At 48.3% G+C, this 15,530-nt stretch overlaps 1 protein-coding gene across 1 annotated transcript in view; it reads right to left on the bottom strand.

The window, feature by feature from the left end:
- Nucleotides 1-15,530, bottom strand: part of LOC144120530 (uncharacterized) — a 104,096-nt gene that overhangs the window by 70,124 nt on the left and 18,442 nt on the right. The window contains exons 4-10 of the mRNA XM_077653048.1: nucleotides 11,975-12,111; nucleotides 9,321-9,427; nucleotides 7,789-7,946; nucleotides 3,274-3,372; nucleotides 1,877-1,994; nucleotides 1,049-1,115; nucleotides 314-376 (exon numbers count right to left, since the gene is read on the bottom strand). Coding sequence (XP_077509174.1) covers nucleotides 314-376; nucleotides 1,049-1,115; nucleotides 1,877-1,994; nucleotides 3,274-3,372; nucleotides 7,789-7,946; nucleotides 9,321-9,427; nucleotides 11,975-12,111 — 749 coding nt within the window. The remainder of the gene's footprint in view (nucleotides 1-313; nucleotides 377-1,048; nucleotides 1,116-1,876; nucleotides 1,995-3,273; nucleotides 3,373-7,788; nucleotides 7,947-9,320; nucleotides 9,428-11,974; nucleotides 12,112-15,530) is intronic.

Below are 15,530 nucleotides of genomic sequence, written 5' to 3'. Positions count from 1 at the left end.
TTTGTGTCCTTCATGCATGGTGGTGTTTGCGTACCCGTATACATGTCTGTCTGAACACACCCAGACTTCCCTTCGGACCATCAAGTAGGTGATTAGAGGTTTCCCCGCAGGTGTCTCGAAGTGGCGACACGGACGCATAGTTGTCACTTCCGGTCAGGTGGCGTCACTTCCAGCCAACCAAGGAATTTTACTAAAGACGACACATTTTTTCCCCTCACTGAAGCTTCTAATAATATCGCATTAATATAATTAAATAATGAAAGCATGGGGCAGGCTGTGAGGAAGACTTTGATATGACTTCCATCGACCTCACCCGTCTTCGAGGATAAGGCCAGGGTCTTCTCTCTTCACTGGGTTGGCGTCGTAGAAAACTTCGCTGCAACGAAGAGAAGATGAAAATCATATTCCGTCAAATCCGATGCCAAATAATAACGTTGATCTTGTCTGTGGTCCAGCCAAGGCAGGGAGAACAAATTGTAATTCTGTGTCATTAGCCAGACAACCGGCGAATTCATACCGCAGCTAGGGGCAAAGCACTCGCACTGGCTGTATGCACAAAAAGGATGCGGGTGCACATTATATGCCCTTCGCAAAAGGTGCAGTAGAGAGTCGTTTCTCCCTTTATTCAAGTAACCCAAACAACAGGTTGTAAGAAGTGCTCGTAGCTGAGCTTGCTGGTGCAGATCTTGGAAAGACACAGTGAGGGAACGGGACGAGCGCAGCACCATTGCCTCACTCGTCCGTCTTCGGTTTTTTAGCGCTACTGTGTCTTTCCAAAAAACAGGTTGCAACTATCGAAAAGGTGAATTTTCGGCACAGTGAACAGCCTTTGGAGAGGAAATGGACGAAAATAAATTCTAATCACAAGACGTGGAGTAACACACTCCATAAAACCAGTAATATTGGAGTGAAAAGGAGGACTACGAATCCGCAAATAAAGTTCCTGAGGACACGGTGCAACGAGGCCGGTGCAGCGACAAGGCACAAAAGCTACAATGTGCAAAAGAAACAACACGGTACAAAAGCAACGCCGTCACGCGGCACTTACTCGCACGGAACCCTGCAGCGGGCCGAGCAGACTTTCTCGTACGACTGGCGCCACCTGGAGGTGCACGCTGGTGCGAGAGAAGAGCAGAACCGGCGTGTCAGGGAGCTTTCTTTACTCTTTCTTCTTATATTTTTATTTTTCTGCTTCGGTACTGTAACCAAAAAAAGAGGCGCTCGTTTTTAGGCATATATGAGCAGCAAAAGGGGGGAAAAACAGTCCAAGGGGTTCGATTCTAAGCAGTCCTGTGGACCTTCTTTCGTTAACACACCTGGTAGTGCCATAAACACAAAACTAAGCGCCCACCTCCGCTGCGAAAACACAGACCATGATCTGAACCTGAGCCCGGACTCACGACTCAGAGCACGATCTGAATGTGAACCCGGATTCAGTCACGACCCAGATCATGATGTGACTGTGAGTCCGCACTCACTCACCACTCAGATCATGATCTGAATGTGAGCCTAAGTAATCATGAGTGAGTCGTTTCGTGGGCGAGACCACTGACCTATTGCTGGATGTCGTTTTTTTTTTTAACAGAAACTTTTAACAGCACTGGCCGACCTCTCTGCCCATCACTGTGAATAAACTTCTCTATCTCTGCTTAAGTATTAGCGAGGCATGAAAGTATAGAGAGTTTTACTGTTTCGTTGCCCGATGTAACGCAATGCGCAGGAAATCCCCCTTCTTTTCCTCTGCTGTCCCTAGAGAAGCTATAATTTATTTGTTTAAGCTTGATCGGAAGCCACGCAGTGGTCTGCGACCGCTTTCGCCTCACAGGCGGCTGCTAACACAAAGATGTGAGAAAGGCAACGGCCACTGGCCGCCTACCGAGGAGCTCGGGGCTCGCGCAGGACGTCTCGTTGAGGAATCCCCGGAACGGGTAGTCGGTAGGTGTGCAGCCGCAGTGGCTCCTCGTCTCATTGCGAACGCAGTCGGCGAAGCAAGTCTGCGAAGCGCCACCAGGGGGAACTCGTCTCGTCGTCAAGAGTAAGGAATTTTTTTTTCGAGCTCAGTAGCATGAGGACAGTCGAAAGTGAGACAAAATTTAAACGGCACGCCTAAGTCACAATCACACGGTCGTAGTCCCTGTTGGGGCTGCGCGCCTGATTCTTCCACGCTATGGCAGAACCGCATCCCGTGATTCAGGTCTTTCATCATTTTTGTTCTCATTTTCTCTTTACATCTCCCTTTTCTCTTTTCTAGCGCAGAGTAGGCAGATGGGACACTCTTCTGGTTAATATACCTGCCTTTCTTTTCTCTCTCTCTCTGCATTCTCACGAGGCACATTGACAAACGCACCCACTAGGGAGATTTTCTGGCTGAACGCTACTGAAGAGGGTGTGGACTTTCTTAGTGATGCTCAGTTGCTCTCGCATGCGTAGGCGCAACCTGTGCAAGATGTCCGCTCGGCTGCAATCGTTTGCTTGCTCATTTTGCGTTTTTTTAATGTGTTAAATCCTTCCCTTTTTCTCATCCTTCAGTTCAAAGACTACGCGCCCTTCTGCCATAATTTGCAACCGCCTCTTTGCTCTTGAGAAACGTGAGTGCACTGGTCATAGTTTCGGATTCCACGCTTAGCCACCGTGTGCTAAGCACTGACAATTTCACTTGGAGGGATCTTCTTGACAGCTGCCAATTTACCTCTACGTGCTCAAGAGTAGGCGAAACAGCAATTGGTCGCTGAATGCAACAGCTTCAGCTCATGGTTAGCCGGGGATGGTCTGTTCGTTGCTATAACTGGCAAGACTAGCTAGGCCTGAAGCTCTGGCTACCACTGCTGCTAATGGGCTACGAAAGCCGCATATTGATTGATTGATTGATTGATTGATTGATTGATTGATTGACTGACTGACTGACTGACTGACTGACTGACTGACTGACTGACTGACTGACTGACTGACTGACCGACCGACCGACCGACCGACCGACCGACCGACCGACCGACCGACCGACCGACCGACCGACCGACTGACTGACTGACTGACTGACTGACTGACTGACTGACTGACTGACTGACTGGAAAATAGTCGTTCATTTCACGCTCAGCAAGCTTAAGAGCGGAACGCGCATAGTTGTAAAGGTGAACGCTAACCCTGGTACAATAAAATGTTGCTCACTCGCTCATTTTGATCGGAAGGCTGCACGCCATTTTATTTTTCCCGCAAAGGGGGCACAGGTGTAGGCACCCCCCCCCCCCCCCCCCCCCCCCTAACGAACGTGCTTACTTCCTGCGTGTGATAGGCCGGGTAATGAGCCAGCTTGTCCAGCTTCGCATAATCGACGCAGTTGGTGTCATAGGGAAACTCCAGCCTCTTGAGCATCCTCTGGAAAAACGAATGAATGGATTACTTAATTAATTTATAAAGAAACTGACTCTAACGAAATTTCTCAAGAATAGTTTTGCTTAAAGTTTCGAGGAATCAACTTGCAACTTTTTACTCGACTCATTCTAACTTCGCCTTGCCTGTGTTAGGGGGGGGGGGGGGAGCTAAAAAAATCGCTCGCAAGATACAACAGATAGAAGCGTTAGCCAGGAGGAGCAAAGTGAACGATCCTGTATTCGCGTCAGAACAATCATAGGCTGGTTCAGCACTTTCACCGTCGGTAGGGTTAGGAGCGAGGGCGGCGGAGGGCATAAAGAAAAGCAAAGGCGCAGTGTAATTTTTTTTTAATCGTAGTGGGCACCGGAACCGCGCAGTGAATGTAGGGCATGAGGATAGCTACCCTTTTCAACGCAGAATGTCGTAACCCCTTCGCTTCCTACAGTACTCAGCACCTTCTCACTTCTTGTTGCGATCAGAGGTGCTGAATGGAAGACGGTCTTCGATTGCAGTTTTTATAAGGGCTCTCAGCAACTCAGGTGGCCGCTCCTTAGACCCCACTGCCATCAACATTGAGTGGTCACTCCAACTTCAGACCTGGTCACTTATTTCCTATTACTAACGCTCGTATACACTACACCCCAGCGCAGGTGAAAGCTTATGACACGGGTACTTCGGTAACAGCTCTTTATTACGCGATGGCGTAAGGAGCTAGCTAGTTCTGCTGGTAACCCGGCGTCGGCCATCGTTCTGCGTCAGTGGGAAAAAATCCAGATGTATCAAATAAGAAGATACATTACCCAGCATACGTATTCGAACCCAAGCCATCTGCGTGCTAGGCGGGCACGCAACGCATTGGCCACGAAGGGTTTTTATTTTTTCCAACATAAAAAAAAAATGGTCGTTGGTTCAAAAGTATTAGAGGGGCACCTATAGTGAATGCGTTGTGATTTATATGACTTAGTAACGTGTGTTTGCGATGTGTATTGATGTCATAGTAATTAAAAAATAAAACCAAACATAAATATGCTAATTACGCGTCATAAATTGTGCGAAATGAAAAGACGGCGTTATGGTGCTTCATTGTACTCATACCAAAGGTGTGCATGTGTATGAGTACATAGTGGCGTATTATGTCGTGCAGAGCAACCTAGATAGTCATTGGTGGTTGGTAAATCGATCATTGTGATTGACGATTGGTAATCGGTAATTTGATAGGTAATATGAATGTGGATTGGTAATCGGTGATAAATGAGAAAGAAAAGGAACGAAAAGAGAAAAGAAAGGGAGGAGAAAGCGGCTGTCGTGTCTGCTCTTGAAGCGAAGCTTAGGCGTCCTCGTAATTTTTTTCGCTAATGCTTAGGGTCCCGTGTTTTCTGGGAGAGAGGGCGAAGGTAACGAGCCGCAGGCCCCCTCCCGCCTAGCAGCCTGCTTCAGTGATGCGCAGATTTGCCTCAGTGCAAAGTAGGGGTGGATTTAGGGGTGGGGGGATGGTCGACCCCCTCCTCACCCCCAGCCAAAATTTTACATAATAATACCATCCTGAACCCCATTTTTGCGACCAAAAATTTCAAAGACACATTCAAATGAAACTCCCCACAACCACTCTTTTCAAGAGCGACCCATATATCAGCCCCTGATGCTAAGTTAGAAATTGAAAAAACAAAGCTTCTGCGAAAAAGGGGGACGTTACTGGCAATTTCCGCCTTCTTACCTGAAGTGTCATGTGGGCTTGTTTGCTGAAGAACTACCCAATTTGTAGTGAAACCACACAGATTTTCGCCGGACTTCCAACTCCGAGTTGAAAGTCCGGCGACAGTCTCTGTGTGCCTTCTCCTGGTCCTGCGTCTCTTTCGCTATTTTTTTTTTCTCTTCAACGTGTACCAACTCGCCCAGCTATTCACGCCTCTGTAGTGAAACCTTCTGCCACTCGTTATTTCTCCGTAGCTCTTCTTTTTAATCGACATTATTTATTCTCGAATATCAGTTTCGTTCCTTGTGGGAGCAACGTTTTGTTATTCCTGCTTTCTCCTCGAGTGCACGTTGACGCATTCCCTCAACCCACTCCTGGGCGTTATCTTTGCCGCATTGCTTTAAAGCTTTGCGTCCTTGCAACTCTGCCTGCAACGCACTCGGTTTCCTCACGCGCAGGCAACAAGCGCAAACGCATAGCGCCGGCACTCTCCGCGCACTGCTGCCCGAAGAACTGGGTCAGCGAACATTGGCCGCTCTTGTGAGAATCGCTCGGGTTGAGCAACCGGTCTTATCTGTCTTTCGCGTCCATGCGCCGCTTCACGTAGGGCGGCTGAACCGATAGCGGCAAGTCGGGGTTCCCGCTGCTCACATCCCTCGGCGATGGAAAGGAATGGTGGCGCCACCCTTCGAACAGCAAGCGAAGCGTTAGCGTATGGTCAGCTGCACTGTAGCGGATGCTGTCCTATTTTGCGAGGCTTGTTTCGACGAGGCTGCGCGCACCGGCGCAGCATTATTTTCTTGCCGACTCTGCGCTTTTTACTGGCAACAGCCAGTTATAGGAACTTAATTTAGAGTTGCAAAGTCAGTCGTCGTTGTGGTCATCCCTAGCCGATCGAACTTGAAAGCAAACGTGATTAGTCGAGAGGAGAAATAGCGCTCTAATTGCGAGGAGACTGCAGCCTCGTTTACATCAGGCCGATGCTAGCGGGTCGAGTTTGGTCATGCCAGATGTCGGGATGACGCATCTCGACCCGGCCTAGATCGCCATTACACCTACCTTCGAGAAAAGAAACCAGGCGTAGTAAGGGGCAGGAGGAGGAACATACAGACTAACAGATCTCGGTTCCCTGCGCGGCACCAGGGCGACCAGAGAGGAGGTGCTGTCCCGACGCGGCAGCGTATACATGCACCTTATCAAACGGGTCGGGCCGAGTCGACCCTCCTGATCAGTCGATGCTGTCCCAGCCCGAACCGACAATCGCTTGGCTCAACCCCCGACGTATACATGAGCCCGACAGTGAATTTTCGGGCCGACCGCTAGGTCTACACGACCCGACTTTGTCGAGCTCATATGTGATCGCCCATTCTGAGGGGAGGGAAGGGGCGGTAACAGTCGGGCACTCTGGAACTGCCTGCCACGACGAAAAGACGCCCGTCTGCTGAGTGATGTCAGCGCACGTTAAAGAACACCAGGCTGGAAATTAATCCGGAGCGCTTCACTGCAGCGCCTCTCACCTCTATTCCTTTCTTTCAGTCTTTTTCATCCCTTCTCTCACGGCGCGGAAGAGGCGGCCACCGAGAGTGAGACAGTTACGGCGCCTTTCCTTTCAATGTAACCAGTTATTATCGCTGTGTTGCGGTTAGTAGGATGGCGCAGCGATGGCTTTAACAGAGCAGCATATACGAATTTCAACCGTAGGGTTAGTTTTGAGGCCCCGCCGCGGTGGCTCAGTGGTTAGGGCGCTCGACTACTGAACCGGAGTTCCCGGGTTCGAACCCGACCGCGGCGGCTGCGTTTTTATGGAGGAAAAACGCCAAGGCGCCCGTGTGCTGTGCGATGTCAGTGCACGTTAAAGATCCCCAGGTGGTCGAAATTATGCCGGAGCCCTCCACTACGGCACCTATTCTTCCTTTCTTCTTTCACTCCCTCCTTTATCCCTTCCCTTACGGCGCGGTTCAGGTGTCCAAAGATATATGAGACAGATACTGCGCCATTTCCTTTCCCCAAAAAACCAATTATTATTATTATTATTAGTTTTGAATGCAGGGTTTTTGTAAAAACTGTCGGCTTAGATACGAGTAAGCAGTGTGTGTATGCACTCGTACATGTGTCAGCGTACATGCGTAAAAGCAGTCAGCGTCCAATCATGATGATGGGACTTCAACCCATCCAACACGATAAAAGCGCATCTGCCGCGCAACAGTAACACTGAGACCGCTCCAAGCTTCTGCTCGACATGTTATGCACGCAATATACAATGTTTTGCTTACGTTCAAAGGGTCTCGGAGTACATACGCCTTGCACGTCTCTGACCTGAGCTGGGGAGGTCTCCTTTCGAAAGCAACACGATCGATCACATACGTGGATGAAAAATACTGTGCGATATCAGAGCATGATAGAGATCCCCAGGTAGTAGAAATTATTGCGGAGCCCTGCAATACGGCACCTCTCTCTCTTTCCTCTTTCACTGCCACATTCCTCCCTTCTCTTACGGCGCGGTTGAGGCGTCCACCGAGAAGTGAGACAGTTACCGCGCTTTTCATTTCCCAATTACCAATCAACCAGTTATAATCCACCGATCGCGTGTTCTATTCGACTGTGGGTAGAAAGCGCAAGCCTGCGCTCCAGTGAGGGAAATATCTCCTTGACTAGGAAAGCAGCGTTTTCTGTGGCTGTCCCGAGGAGGCAGCACCTGCCTCGAGAGTGGCGATCGAAGGGCTCACCTGCTGCAGGCTGTACTCGTAGCTTCCCGAAGGCCGCAGCAGCAGCGTGTGCTTGGTGGCGGCGCTGATGCTGTCCACGTGGTGGAATGTCATGTCCATCTCGTACCGGGACAGCCCCGGGGACCGAGTGGGGTACCAGAGCACTATCATGCTCATCTCTGCACAAAAGCAGCCGCAGACACGATGAAACATATGGTACCAGCAAACATAGGAGGAACATGAATCATTGGCTTTCTGCGTGGAATTCGCACGGAAGCCTTGTCAACGTGTTTAGTTGCACAGATGTGTCTTATCCTGATATATACAAATGAAAGTATGTGCTATTATTCTGATATATACATATGAAAGTATGTGCTACTTTGGCATCAACTCATGTATGCTTCTTTCTTTTCTAAGGTGCGACAAGAACGACTTCAAAATAGTTTGGATTTTTTTTTTATAATAATAATAATAATAATGTTTTATTTTGTCCAACTGTTTACAAAGCGTACATTCCCGCACCGCTTAAGCACTGTTGTGCTTGTCTGCGGTGCCGGCAGCCTGCGAAATACACATGTTTTCTCGGTACCTTTCTAGAACTAAATCACTGGCTTGACAATCTTATCAAAGTACAACAAAAAAAACAAGAGCACATGTTACCGTCGTCGCTATCTGGACAGCGGAAATTTTTGATTAAAGCACAAGATCATTCACAGTTTTTGTACACAAGCGCGACATGTCATCATCGTTAGTCTGTGGACAGATTGAATTTTGTTAGTAACTAAAGAATTGGGCAAGCATACACAGATACTGCATCTTCTCTACGACACGGGGAAAGATACGTGCCACATGAATGTGGCATGTGATTAAGGTCATCCAGGGAATCTAAAGGGGATAGAATATATGCATGCTGAATGCGTCATCGAGGGGGCCGTGCAGTTTGGCTTCTACAATGGGAGAAACCGACCAAAAATGCGTCTTCCGCTACTGAAGATGTACGAAGGGTGTCCCACCCCTCATTCCTCTAGTACTGCTAGTGATGTCCTCTTGCAAAGAGAGAGAGCATTCCAAAATTTCAGCGCGAGCTCTTCTAGCCTAGCTCCCCCACTTTCGCATAGGAAGGCTGAAAGCAAAAAGACGAACAACTGTACACATGAGCTGCCTGCTCGGGAGAGCTGCCTGGGTGTACCCTGGTCTGATTCCACTGCCGAATGTCAGCCGGAAGCACTAAGGCGGACCATAATGCAGTGCAACTTTCCCCCCGTCACGAATCCACCAAATAATTAATAGACTTCTGCGGCTGTCTGCGTTTGTTCAATGGCGTGGTTAACGAGCAGTTCTGCGCGAAGCCACCATGGCGTGAACCATATTTCGCGAACAGCGCGGACCAGTCGTGCCTTGTGAGGCAGCGGCTGAAAATTTTGTATCTGAATGTTATCTCTTTCAATGCTATCACTTTGAGAAAGTTACGGCGCAGGGCGGAAAACCCATTGACCACATCTCGTATATCAGAGAAGTTCGACAGGTACGCTTGCAGGGAGGTGACTACCCACCGTAGGTGAGGGGATCCTCCTTGAAGTTGGCCAAGCTGTTGCTGCCTCTCCAGTCAAAGGTGTAGCACATGTAGTACGGAAGCCTGGAGAACGACTGCACTAAATGCCTGCATGGGAAAGAGTTGAGCCGACATGAGGCTTTTGTCACCGCTAGCGCGCGATCCGGTTCTTATTCTCGGTCCGTTTCACAGTTATTGCACTGGACGCTGAGTTTCGTTGATGTTCGCCATGCCAGAGAAGTACACAGGAGAATGTGCGTGACTGGTCTGTGCATGACAATATTTTGAAAGTTGCGTACGCAAGAGCTGCACGGTAATCGCAGACATGTATACCCCGCAATTCCGGACACCTGCAGTTCAGGACGTTCAGAGATTTGCGTGTCTCTGATTGCTTCCAACAGGTTGAAGAAGTGGTTTTATGCAGCGGAATCGAGGGTGATTTTTCATGCGTTTTCCGTTCACTTTCAGTTTCGAGCTAATGGCTTAATCGTGCTCCTAACGTCATGTAAAAGAAAGCAATCGCTTTCATGGCTGATATTTTCCCCGACGAATATAATCTTTGAAGTCCCTTGCCGCATGTGTTGAAACATAGTCGGATGCTTTGTCAAGAACTGTTGAACATGGGGAAAACGACACTGTAGATTTCTTCACTTGCGGTGCTGTGAAAGCTACACGTTTCTTCCAAAACACAACCATTGAGAGCCTCATTTGGCTGAGTTACTCGTATATCCAGCCATTGTATACTGATATATGCAGTGCTGAGCGTTTGGTCGATCACAAAATTAACTGGAAATTGTAATTTGCCGTAGACAGAGTTTGTTTGCAACACTCCGTATTAGACCTCGCAGCACAACACGTAAGTGCGTTTGAAAGTGGGATTTAACCTTGGATGGTATGCCTTTCGCAATAACTTGCCCTTGCTGTGACCGTCGTTTATGCATCAGCGCACAAACCTTAGGTGCTGAAACGCATTTACATACTAGCCTCCTCGGCTCAGCGATTTCTTGCAGGTTACGGCCCTTGCTTCCACCCGAGGCAATCAGCCGGGTATTTCACAACTAGTGTGATCGTGCCTGGCCTTTTACCATACTACACAACCCAATCCTACTCGACCATAGTTCATTCTTTTGACAGGTGAATTCGGCGGCGCAGTAAGCATCACATGACGTTAGCCTCGTTCACGGAGCAAGCCTATATAGGAGGTGAAACTCCCGTCAGCGCGAGCGAGCGCAGGCGACCAAATAAGGTGACAATTGTATGCGCCGACGGGGTCGCATGCAGTGGCGGCGCCATGCGGCGCCTCGTAGAAGCAGCAGGGGGAAAAAAAACGCAGCGCCCGGGCAGGCGGCTACGGCGCGCTCAAAGCAGACGACAAGCAAACGACACGGGTGTTTGCTACAGCGGGCACGCCGTGACGTTGTATTTCAGTAGTTTCTTTCCAGGCCGCCAGGCGCCGCCAGCAGGATAGTGGCGCCGCGGGCTTGCGACCTTTTCTGGTCGCCGCAGATGGGGGAGTTTCCACTCCTATATAGTCTTCCTCCGTGGCCTCGTTAGGGAGGCTTCGTTTCGGGAGGCTCCATAGCGAGGCCTTATTAACCGTTCCCTCCTTCTCTTAATTTCAAGCTAGTTGTTGTTATGTCACGGGTGTGCTTCACGAAAGGTGGTCACACAGAGAACTGACGCTTGAAAGTCGTGCAAAGTTTTAGCTCACCGTGAGCTATCGTAATACTGCGCCCGAGGCCCCTAGCCTCCTTATGAATGACTTGTACCGTGCCTGAAATTGTGCAGTCCCACTCTATCGTAGCAGCAAAAAGTAAAATGGTTTGCATAGCATGCTATCATACGTTGTATGTGTGCATATGCGACCTGATCCCAAGGATGGCCACAAAAATTCAAGCCGCTCGTGTTAATAGACTTTAGCGCACACGTGGTCATGCGAATCGAAGGCAATGTTTTTCTACTTTGTTTGAAGAAATTATAGTTTGCCGTTTTTCTGCTGTCAAGGTTTCGAGCTTTTAGTCCCGTCCACTTTTCTATTTTATACAAAATAATTGATTGATTGAGTGACTGATCAATCGATCGATCGATCGATCGACTGATTGATTGATTTATTGATTGATTGATGTTGTAGTACAGCCACTTTTGTATATCTGATTGTCTGGTTTCATAAACGACATTCGACTGGTATTTACTGTATTAAGCGACATTCGAACAACAATAAGGAGCATTATTATGGGGGATTTAACTCATATACATGAACACAAAGAAAGCAAGCCGTCGCGGTGGCTCAGTGGTTATGGCGCTCGACTGCTGGCCCGAAAGACGCAGGCTCCATCCCGGCCGCGGCGGTCGGATTTCGATGAAGGCGAAATTCTAGAGGCCCGCGTACTGTGCGATGTCAGTGCACCTCAAATAACCCCAGGTGGTCGAAATTTCCGGAGTCCTTCACTACGGCGTCCCTTATAGCCTGAGTAGCCTTGGGACGTTAAACCCCATAAACCAAACCAAAGAAAGCAAAAGCAAGCAAGATGGAAGACATCAGACCAGTGCGTAACCTATTCAGATATCATAAACACACAGCCACGCACTCATACAATCACATTGTTCTTGAGACAAATAATCATCTCATAATGCAAAAATGGAAACACATCTCACTGCTTGGCGAAGCCGCTGGGAAATATGGACATGCCGGGGTTCTCCATGACCACCTGCAGGATGGCGTCGCTATCCATGGCCACCTCTCCCAGGTTGCCGGCCGTGTCGAGGAAGCGCAGCAGGCGCTGCTTGTCCTCCTGCAAAGAGGACGTGGCAAGTGCACGAGCTTGCCAGTGAAGCCAGCACGGTTAAAGTAAAACTTGCAACCATTTCTTCGTTCCCCACCGTGGGGAAGCGACAATGATACCGCCGCCGCATCCCACCTGGATCATAGGGCCACGGAGAGTGCCACCTCGAGGTCCACGGGGAGTGACCACGTGTGCACCACGTGCATATCATGGAGCTCTTGTATATCGTGGAGCCATTCGCGGGGCCCACGTGGATTGCTTAAGTTTCCGTACAGAACATTCTCATCGATCAGCAGCTGAGTGCGGCAGTTTTCGGTTACAACGCATGACGACGATGGAATGCGAGATGCCAGTCAGCTCGTATTTACTGAGATTCTGAAGCACCTAGACAAACCCGAAGTGGCCGTCATTAGCCTCCCGTCTTCCACCACGGCGTGTCTCGTGGCCCACTGCGCCCCTTTGGCATATTGGACTTACAAGCCACATGGGATTTAAAAGACCAGTGTGATTCTCAGACACCACGGGGATGAGTAAAATCAAAAATGGAGCTGTGCCACTTGTAACAGGCGGCGTCCCTAATGTAATGTGGTGAGAAATAAATTAAGTGCCTAGTTTAAACAGAAAACGCATCCTCTAGACGAGGCGTTGAGGGCAGGCGTTTAGAACACCTGTTTGTAAGCTGAAAACGTTGATAAGTTCCACGGACGGTGGAGATTCATGATTCAGCTAACCGCCAACTGAGTTTCAAGTCTAATGTCAGAAGAACTCACTGCTCAGATGTAGTAAATAAGCAAGCAGACGGTATAACATAACAAGGGTTTGGACTTTTCGGTTCAAATGAAAAAAAAAAAAACGCTAAATGTACGCCGAACTCAGTTTTCGAAATTCTGTTTTAACAGAAAAAAGCTAAGCATTCTTGGGATGCAAGGCACAGCGAGCTGGTTGTGTAGTGGGAGCTAGACTCGGTTAAAGTTGAATATTAAATATGTAGGGAATCCAGGGGCGTGACGTGATGGTGGTATGTATGTTCGATAACTAGCGCAGTTACTCGATTTGAGTCATTAGCCCGCAAGCTTACGCGACTCTGTAGGCCAGAAAGCTCCACCTCCTCGCTGCCTGCTAACTTAGCACTGTTTTTTCACTATAATCACCAGCTTAGAGGAGTTAGTCGGTTAAGTAGGTTTTTCAACTGCCACGCGACTGTGCATGCTTCACGAAAAAGTATCATGTTCTGGCTACCGCAGCGATTAGCGGTACTTCCATCGCTGCCATCAACACGCAGACCACGTGATGCCCCACCCTTTAGTTGAACCCAGCGCGACAAACGAACGATAACATGTCAACCTAGTTCTTTGAAGCAAACTTCCACTTGCATTTTTTTTCTGCCGTCTATCTGACTTGATTTGCGTTAATTTTTAATGAAGGTAACAATTCCTTCGACAAGCACAGCTCCAATTACTACAATTTCTAAGTTAATTACTGGTAAATAAACTCTTCATGCTAAAAAAGGCCTATGCAGATTCTAAGTGATTTTTGGCCACACACAACATCGCTCTGAACCAAAGAAAAAGTCAGTAATTTATTCGTCGAAAATAATATTCGCCGCAAAAAACCATTATTTGCAGTCTGAAATAAACACCGAAAAAAGTTCGCTGAAGTTTTAAAAATAGAAACCGATAAGTCCAACCTATAAGCATAATGTGTTGAACAAGACTGTGACATGTTTCAGTGTGTCGGGCTGAAATTGTGTGTGTGTGTGTGTGGGGGGGGGCAAGGAAGTAAAGGGGGTTGAGCTGTGGCTTTTGCAATGCCTCTCCTAGAACTGCCATTACTACAACATGGTTTCCAATGTAAATGAGCAGCCCATTTTTAATTTAATCCTAATAATACATCGACTAAAGCGGGAATATTAATATTCTGAATAATTTTGTTTTTGGCTGAACATAAAATGCCTTAAAGTCCGTTCCAAAAGTTGCGGTGACAAAAATAAGTACATTACTGCAAATTGCTCAGAGCCTCCCTTCGGAATCAGAACCTTGCCATAATATCATTTTTGACTTGAAACTCCAGAACCGACCTTGCCCCTGCTCTTGTTACAAGCGAAGCGATGTCACCAGCGGTTAATGAAGTTAGTTAACAATATTTGTCGTACTAGCAGAAGCCATGACAACTGTATTATGGCATTAATAAGTCTGCCAGCTAACGCTTAAGAAAAATAATAGCAGACAGGGTGCCAAGATTGGAAGAAGGGCCAAGGAACAGCCCCTCACATTTAGCCGCTAAGTGCAAAACGGGTTTTACGTTTCCTCATCTGAATGATCTTAGATACGGGAGAAAAGGCACGCATAAATTTAGTAAGCTCATTTCTCATTACGCGAATCCTTGGTTCATGAATACGTGTGCTACGATAATGTATAGGCGTCTGGAGCGAAAAGAAGAATAACAAAAATAAGAAGAGTTGTAAAAGTTTCGAAGTAGTCGTCCGTCTGCAGAGTTTAGCGGTGGCATACAACTATAGAGTTGGCTGCACTCTACGCGATGGCGACCAATTTTTTTTTTCTCGGCGCTCGACAAAATTCGTTTCGAAAACAGCCACTCGGAATACTGCGAAACATTAAACGAGCTTGAAGTGCCTTGAGAACGGCGCCGCGACAAAGCAGCTTGCAACGAGATGAATGCCTGCTTCTGTTGAGCATGTAGAGGCCTCCGTAGGTGCTCTTCTAAGCACTGTCAGAAAGCGCGGATCGTTTCACGCTCGCCTGAGCGACGCAATTCTCTCGTAAACGCTATTTCGTCAACGGGCGCTTTTGTGTATTGGTTTGTGCATGGGAGGCGGGGGATGCATGTGTGAAAAACCCTGTGAAAAAAAGTGAAGCTCGATGCGTCCTCTCTTCAACTGCATTTGCGCCTCAAGTAAATGACGATACTGGTGCTTTCAGCTTCTCGCGATACGCTTTACTTGGTAAAGAGCGCACCGTACGGAGAGCAACCTCAACTAACATGTTCTTCGCGGCTCAACTCCAGCCCGAAGCAGGAGAGGCCCCTGCCTTTTTCACAAAGTTCAGTCATGGAAAAGAGGAACATGAGCGCGGCAATGGAGAATGCAGACGACAAAAAGAAGCGAGAGAGAAAAAAAGATTCCAGACGGTGAGCGCTAATGGTTTCGCTAGTTTTCAATCAGGACTCGCGATGCTCGGATTTTTATGTCCCTAAACGAGTCAGATCACTGTTGGCTCTTAGTTGAGCGAAGTGCTTGCTTTGTCTCAGTTGGGGCTCACTGACTACGCCACAATAGCAAGTCCGGCCCATTTTCCTTAGGGAAAGACGATACCGAGGCACCGCACGCTCCAACACTGGGTTTAGTTCTGTGGTTTCGCCGTTAAACAAAGAAAACCCAGGGAAGCCTTTGTTTCTCCCGCTGTACGCAC

Source organism: Amblyomma americanum, chromosome 2 (assembly GCF_052857255.1).
Source record: "Amblyomma americanum isolate KBUSLIRL-KWMA chromosome 2, ASM5285725v1, whole genome shotgun sequence".
Taxonomy (NCBI): domain Eukaryota; kingdom Metazoa; phylum Arthropoda; class Arachnida; order Ixodida; family Ixodidae; genus Amblyomma; species Amblyomma americanum.
The sequence above is the reverse complement of the archived record's forward strand: the minus strand, read 5'-3'. Positions and strand labels throughout refer to the sequence as shown.